Source organism: Trachypithecus francoisi, unplaced genomic scaffold (assembly GCF_009764315.1).
Source record: "Trachypithecus francoisi isolate TF-2019V2 unplaced genomic scaffold, Tfra_2.0 Lachesis_group11, whole genome shotgun sequence".
Lineage (NCBI taxonomy): Eukaryota > Metazoa > Chordata > Mammalia > Primates > Cercopithecidae > Trachypithecus > Trachypithecus francoisi.
This window is the reverse complement of record NW_022681456.1, coordinates 6240380-6247911: the sequence shown is the minus strand read 5'-3', so window position 1 is coordinate 6247911 and position 7532 is coordinate 6240380. Positions and strand designations below refer to the sequence as shown.

Sequence of the window (7532 nt, the reverse complement as noted above, 5' to 3'; positions counted from 1 at the left end):
AAAACAGATATCAGATCACAGCTCGGAAAACCCAGGTATCTGATGTTGTTAACATGTGGCCGGGCGCGGTGGCTCAAGCCTGTAATCCCAGCACTTTGGGAGGCCGAGATGGGTGGATCACGAGGTCAGGAGATCGAGACCATCCTGGCTAACATGGTGAAACCCCGTCTCTACTAAAAAATAAAAAAAAACTAGCCGGGTGAGGTGGCGGGCATCTGTAGTCCCAGCTACTCAGGAGGCTGAGGCAGGAGAATGGCGTAAACCTGGGAGGTGGAGCTTGCAGTGAGCTGAGATCCGGCCACTGCACTCCAGCCTGGGTGACAGAGCAAGACTCTCTCAAAAAAAAAAAAAAAAAAACATGTGATTCTAATATACACCAAATATGCATGTTACTGGAAAGGTCCTGATCCAGACCTCAAGAGAAGGTTCTTGGATCTCATGCAAGAAAGAATTCGGGGTGAGTCCACAGAGTAAAGCGAAGGCAAGTTTATTGGGAAAGTGAAGAAATGAAAGAATGGCTACTTCAGAGACAGAGCAGCCCCAGGGACTGCTGGTTGCCCATTTTGAGTGGTTATTTCTTGATTACATGCTAAACAAGGGGTGGATTATTCGTGAATTTTCCGGGAAAGGAGTAGTCATTTCCTGGAACTGAGAGTTCCTCACCTTTTTATACCATATAGGGTAACTTTCTGATGTTGCCATTGCATTTGTGAACTGTCATAGCTCTGGTGGGAGTGTCTTTTAGCAGGCTAATGCATTCTAATTAGCATATAATGAGCAGTGAGGCTCACCAGAGCTCACCCTTGTCACCATCTTGGTTTTGGTGGAATTTGGTTGACTTCTTTACTGCATCCTTTTATCCGCAAGGTCTTTGTGACCTGTATCTTGTGCCGACCTGAGATCTCATCCTGTGACTTAGAACGCCTTCACCTCTGGGAATGCGGCCCGGTAGGTCTCAGCCTTATTTTACCCTCCCCTGTTCAACATGGGAGTTGCACTGCTTCAAACGCCTCTGACATATATATTCTTAAAGCAACAAAACTTTAGTACAACCATATTTTGGAGTATCCTTAATGTCTTGTGCTTTCTTGTCCTTTAAGCAGAAGATGAGGAATAGATGATAATGTATCTGAGTGCTTGTGTGACTCTGTGTGTGGGTGTCTGTGTGTGCGTGACTGTGTGTGTATGTGTCTGTGTGTGCGACTGTGTGTCTTGTGTCTGTCTGTATGTCTGTGTGTGCCTGTGTGTCTGTGCATGTGTCTGTGTGTATGTTTGTGGGTATGTGACTGTGTGTGTGTGTGAGACTGTGTGTGTGCATGTGTGTGCATGTGTGTGTCTGTGTGTGTGACTGTGTCTCTGTGTGTGACTGTGTATGCGCATGTGTCTATGTATATGACTGTGTGTGTCTATGTGTGTGCATGTGTGTGTGTGTGACTGTGTCTATGTGTCTGTGTGTGTGCATCTGAGTCTGTGTGTGTGTGCATCACTGTGTGTGTGTGTATGTACCTGTGTGTGTTCGTATGTGGGACTCTGTGTCTGTATGTGTGACTGTGTGTGTGTGTGTGTATCACTGTGTGTGCATGTGTGTGTGTTTATGCGTCTGACTGAATATCATCACCATGAGCACTGGTTGTTTGTCGGGTACCAGCATTGGATGCATCGAGGCCTCGGAAGCTGCCTGACTCATCCCGTTTGTTGCTTTAGATACTGCTGTCAGACAAGCACGTGTCTGGGGTTTTTGTCTTGGTGCTTTAATGTCCAGTCTTACTGATGCATGCTGTCACTTTCTGTCGCTCTCAGTGTGCTTTTTCGTAACAGGTTTCACATGTGCAAATTTGTTTTTTATAAACAACCTTTGAGGAAGAAATCTTTGTTTTCTATGCTGTTAAGTTCCATGAGGGAAGGACCTCGTTTCTTTTGGTCTCCTTGCACCTGGCACATGGGGAGGCTGAAAGGAGAGCTCATTAAATATTCACCGAGGGAATAACCAATTCTATTTCAATTGAACATAAAGGAAGAAAAAGTGTCTCAGAATCCAAATGGCTTAACGTTGCCTAATACAGAAACTTGGTGGGTCTACACTGGCTTCTAACAGGCTTAAAAATCTCTTGGTTCTTGGTTATGTCATTGGTAGACGTACTTTCTTGGCAGAAATTCTCTTATTTTTCCCCAAGACCTCCTTGGCCACTTCTTCTTGGAAATCCTCCCTTTCCCTCTCCATGTGGTTCTAGAGAACTCTTTTGTGATTACCCTTTGAGATCTCTTCATTCAGGGATTTCATCTGAATGTTGCTGTGTACTCAGTGTGGGGGAGAGACCCTTCAAGAAATACGACCACTCATTGTCTTTTGCATGTTTTTTTCGACTACACTTGACTTTAATTACCTTACTCTTATTTATATTCTTTGAGTGCTCTCCTGTCTCATTTGCAGCTGTTTACACCCATTTAAATCTCTTCACATCAACAAAGCCACTTATTTTGTCCCAGTAATTTACTGGTCCAGATGTTAGTTACTGTCTATAGGATTTTTTTGCCAGTTAATTCAAGATCTGCCATTTTTCTCTGTCTATGCTGTGCATCATTTCTTCCACAAAAGAAACACTGAAGGTGCCTCCCCCTTTTAGACTATACAAGGCAACTTCCTGAGGTTGCCGTGGCACCTGTGAGCAGTCATGGCGCTGGCGGAAGTGTTTCTTAGCACGCTAATGTCATATAGTTAGTGTACAACGAGCAGTGAGAACAGTCAGAGGTCAGTTTTGTTGCCATCTTGATTTTGGTGGGACTTGGCCAGCTTCTTTACTGCAGCCTGTTTTATCAGCAAGGTCTTTATGATCTGTATCTCGTGCTGTCCTCCTATCTCATCCTGTAACTGAGGATGCCTGACTGCCTGGGAATGCATCCTAGTAAGCCTCAGTCTTATTTTACCTAGGACCTATTCAAGATGGAGTGGCACTGGTTCAAACGCCTCAGACAGTTCCTCAAAAGCACGTCACCATTCATCTTGTGAGAAGCTCACTTCAAAAAACAGTGAATGTCAAATCATCCACAAAGTTATTGTTTTAAAATATTATTTATTCTCATCAATTACAGTTTTCTAAACTCTTGTCAAAGGAAATAATTTGCATTGGGTTGTGAATGATATTGTTTGCTTCTGTTTGTTTTATTGTCTTAATTTTTGAGAATAAAGGTATCAGATGACAGATGTGGAAAAAGGTTCTTAAAAATATCTTTCCTCTGCATCTCATTCTTTGTAAACTGACATTTCTAAGACCCAAGATAGACTTAACGCTAAGATGGGAATAATTAAGCAGGATCTTTTCACATATCGGTTAGAAAAAGTGGCAGAAAGAGACATGCATGTCGGAGTGGGTGATTGGCGGGGCTGAAGGCAAGGAACGACAAGCTTGAAATGCTCTTCACCTCCAGAGAAGATCCCTTCGCTCTAAGTGAGGTTGGAAAAGGGGATAATGGGCTCATTCATGTTAAGAGAGAAGATGTTTTATGTCAGACTTCACTGCTTGCATTTTTATTTGCACCTTCTTCTCTTTGTAATTGGCATTTCTTTCTGATTTTGAGCTTCTGACATCATGTGCACACATGCCGTATCTATCCTGGATGTGATACATGTTCTGAAGAAAAATATATGTGCAAAGGTCACAAAATTTGTCCTGATTCAGATACTTAGGAAATTCATAAACTTGGGCAATTACAGGGCCTCAGTTTTCATGCCTGGAAAGTGACTATGATCCCTCCGTGGTGTACTTACAACATTGCAGGGATTTGGGGAGAGTCAAATGAGTTATTGAATGTGACGAAACATGTATGGATACCATATAAATAGGAGATGAATATCATATAAATAGGAGGGAGGATTGTTACATAGCTCTATCCTCTAAGCTGTAAACTCTGGGACAATGCTTTTACTAACGTGCTCAGAAAATCCCTGGGGGTCTCCGGCAGTCGTCCGAGGGGCCTCTACGATCACAACACTTTACATAATAATGCTAAGATACTGGCGCCTTTTTCACTCAAAAATCTCTTAGGTGTGTACAGGACAGTTTTCTACTGATGTGTGGCGATGTCACTGCTGTGAAGACTCATGGGCTGTGTGCCTGTGTGTTCTTGTGTTTCTTAAAATGTTCCAAGGCTGAAAATTTAGAAAAAAAAAGTGTACATTTTCAGAAAATAATTGTTTGTTTTTAGTGCTTCTCCTGACTCTCTACTATTTATCTTCAGCTTTATCTGTGGAATGTTGGAACCTCATTATCATTCAATAAGACATTATTCTGAAGACAGTTTTCCTTGAGCCTGTGAAAAAACACAAGAGATACCCTATTATTTAGCTTTGAAATGATACTTGCTTTTCAAAAACTGATACAGTTTTATTTTTTCCAAATCTGCAATTTTATCATTCAATAGGATTTTATTCTAAAATATCTGAATATTATTTAAAAGATGGTTTTCTTTGTTTAAAGATGGTTAGAACTTCAAAAGTGAGATCTGAAGACTGGCTTTCTCAAGCTTAAACAGCACTAACTACATAAAAGTGCTGAAAAAATTAAAAATGACTGCTGAAAGAGTTGTCTATCTCATGACAGGGAGAAATCTGCTCAAAAAAATCTAGAGGCTACGAAATAGAGGAGAAAGGGAGGGAGAAGGTGACATTTGTTAAAGGATTTCAAGACCAGCCTGGCCAACACAGTGAAACCCCGTCTTTGCTAAAAATACAAAAATTAGCCAGGTATGGTGGTAGGCACCTATAATTCCAACTACTCAGGAAGCTGAGGCAGGAGAATTGCTTGAACCCAGGAGGAGGAGGCTATAGTGAGCTGAGATCGCGCCACTGCACTCTAGCCTGGGTGATAGATTGAGACTCCATCTCAAACAAAAAAAAAAACAAAAAAATAAAAAGGAATACAAAATTATAGCTAGCTTGGAGAAATAAGTTCTCCTGTTCTGTATCACTATAGCATGAATATAGTTAACAATAATGTATTATACAGTTTCCCTGGATCAGCTGTGCTTGGGAGGGGGGGTACCCCCTTTGAGAAGGGAGGCACAGGGTTTGGGTGAGGGGCGGAAGCCATCAGAAGTGCCCGGCTTTTTTGGAAACTGAGGGCCCAATGACTAACTACGTTTACATGACTTGAGTGTTGAACCTTGATCAACGTCTGTACGTCGCCTTTCCTCGTTCCAACCCTGAGCCCTGGGGAAGCAGGAAAGCGTGGCCGTCCTCTTGCACAGCTTTTTCTCCAAGTAAACTACTGAAATCAAACTGCATTTCACATGTGTTTACACACGTTGCTCAAGCTTATTATGTCATTTTCCCAGTCCTTAAAGACACGACGTTTAATACAACAACTATACCTTAAAAAAAAATTATAGAGTTTCAAATGGTTAGAAGGAGAATATTAAACATTCCCCAAAAAATGAATGATAAGTGTTTGAGAAAATGAATATGCTGGTCATTGTGATCTGATCATTCTGCGTTGTGTATATATATAGAAATATTCTTAGATGCCCCATTAAAATGTATAATTGTTACTTGTCAATTAAAAAAATAAATAAAATTTTAAATCTAGGTGGAAGTTTAAATGGTAAATAAAACAGGAAAAAAATGTATATGCCCTTTAACTTAATAAGTGTTAATTTCTTGTATCATATTCAAGAGAACATCTCAAATAATAATATGGTATAAGGTAGACTTCAGTATCATTTTGTGATTAATCTTTTCGAGTTGAAAGAAGGCATTGAATATTTTTGGTGAAGTTATTACTGCAATAACTTTTGCACCAATATGCGCACTAATATGTGCTCATTAAAGTCACAACTTTTTGTTGCTGTTTTTCAAATTAGAAGGGAAAAGCAAACATGATGTTTCTGAAGGGTAAATTATGATGTGGTATCGACAGTGGGCAAGGCAAAGGAATGTCACAGCTCTGCTGGGTTGGCACGGCTGGATTTCTCCCACGTGAAACTCTGATAGAAGAAAGGACAGAACCTCCACTTTCCCATGATACAGTGTCCCACTAACAGAAAGACTTAGTTAGCTGTCAACATGAAGACTGAATTAATATCTCATATGCGGCATCATATGTTTGCTTTGAAAATGGATGAGGATGAGTTGTGGAACCAGGAGTGATGGCAGGACCAGCCTTTAGAAAGTTCTTTCCACTCGGCTGGGCGCGGTGGCTCATGCCTGTAATCCCAGCACTTTGGGAGGCCAAGGCAGGCAGATCATGTGAGGTTAGGAGTTTGACACAATCCTGGCCAATATGGTGAAACCCCTTCTCTACTAAAAATACAAAAAATTATCTGGACTTGGCGATGGGCGCCTGTAATCCCAGCTACTTGGGAGGCTGAGGCAGGGGAATCACTTGAACCCAGGAGGCGGAGGCTGCAGTGAGCTGAGACCGCACCACTGTTACCCAGCCTGGGGAACAAGAGTGAAACTCCATCTCAAAACAAACAAACAAACAAACAAACAAAGACAGAAAGTTCCTTCCACTCTTTGATGAGTATTGGTCAAAAGGAGTCCCACCAAAACCATAACCGAAGGAGGCCTTATGCCTCCAGAAAAATCTCGAGGAAAAGTCGTGCGAGCACTAGTCATAGCTATTGGATTGGTCTCTAAAGGAAAGGGTGGAGAGATTCAACCGGTTAGTATAAAAGTTGAAGATAAAGTTCTTTTCCCAGAATACAGAGGCATCAAAGTCGTTCTAGATGGCAAGGATTCTTTCTTCTTTAGAGATAATTACATTCTTGGAAAGTATTTAGACTGAAATAAATCACTACTGAAATGGCATCCACACGAAGCTGCCCACTCCACTGAAGTTCTGAAATCTCTCATCAGTGAAATAATTTCCAGCTCCCTCTTTTATAATAAACTCATAATTCATAAAAAATGAAAGAATTAAAAAGATAAAAATGGATGAGTCCCTAAGTTCACCTGGGCTTGCTATTTTTATCTGGCATGAGCACTAAGTAGCCATCAAAGGTCGCCTTTTAGGTGATGAAAATGAAGTGGTACTCTAATAGAGAAATGTTGGAAAACGTTTTACTCATGGTTTATTCTGGGGCAAGTGCGTCGATTCTTGCCCTGAAGGAGGAAAATGGCAGGGGGCGATACCGCAGGTGCCTTAGCATAGATCAAGGCAGTGGGGTGGAAAGGCTCTGGTGGTCACTGTGAGATTCCCTGACATCATGACTAAATCTTCTGATAAAGGAAAGATCATCAGTTTTATTAAATCTCAGCACTTGAGCATAAATCTCTAAGTATTTTGTGTCAGGACATAAGAAGATTGTATAAAGCATAAAGCACTTCTTTTGCATATTGGAGTATAATGTTTATCATAAAAAATGAATTCTGTTATTGTTTGAGTTCTTAGCTGAAAAAAAAAACACTCATGGAACTCCTTTTTTTGTATGAAAGACAAACGGACAGATAAACTGTGAGTTATTCAGATTTTGGAATTTGGCAGACATTTTCTCAAATATGAATCAAGTGAGCTGCTTGTCACTTCAAGGGCAGG

General features: G+C 41.0%; 1 protein-coding gene across 1 annotated transcript; it reads left to right on the top strand.

Annotated features, from left to right (window-relative positions):
- The first annotated feature begins 6141 nt into the window (after positions 1-6141).
- Positions 6142-6782, top strand: LOC117090944 (10 kDa heat shock protein, mitochondrial-like). The gene is made up of 2 exons (XM_033223507.1): positions 6142-6178; positions 6520-6782. Exons 1-2 carry the CDS (start codon positions 6142-6144, stop codon positions 6780-6782), a joined length of 300 nt encoding a protein of 99 aa, XP_033079398.1.
- The last annotated feature ends 750 nt before the right edge of the window (positions 6783-7532 follow it).

What these genes read in the sequence shown, in the direction of transcription:
- LOC117090944 (XM_033223507.1), top strand. Translation starts at nt 6,142, where the DNA reads ATGGCAGGACCAGCCTTTAGAAAGTTCTTTCCACTCG. An exon ending in TAGAAAGTTCTTTCCACTCG is followed by an intron (nt 6,179 to 6,519) that starts GCTGGGCGCGGT and finishes CTCTTTGATGAG; the next exon opens with TATTGGTCAAAAGGAGTCCC.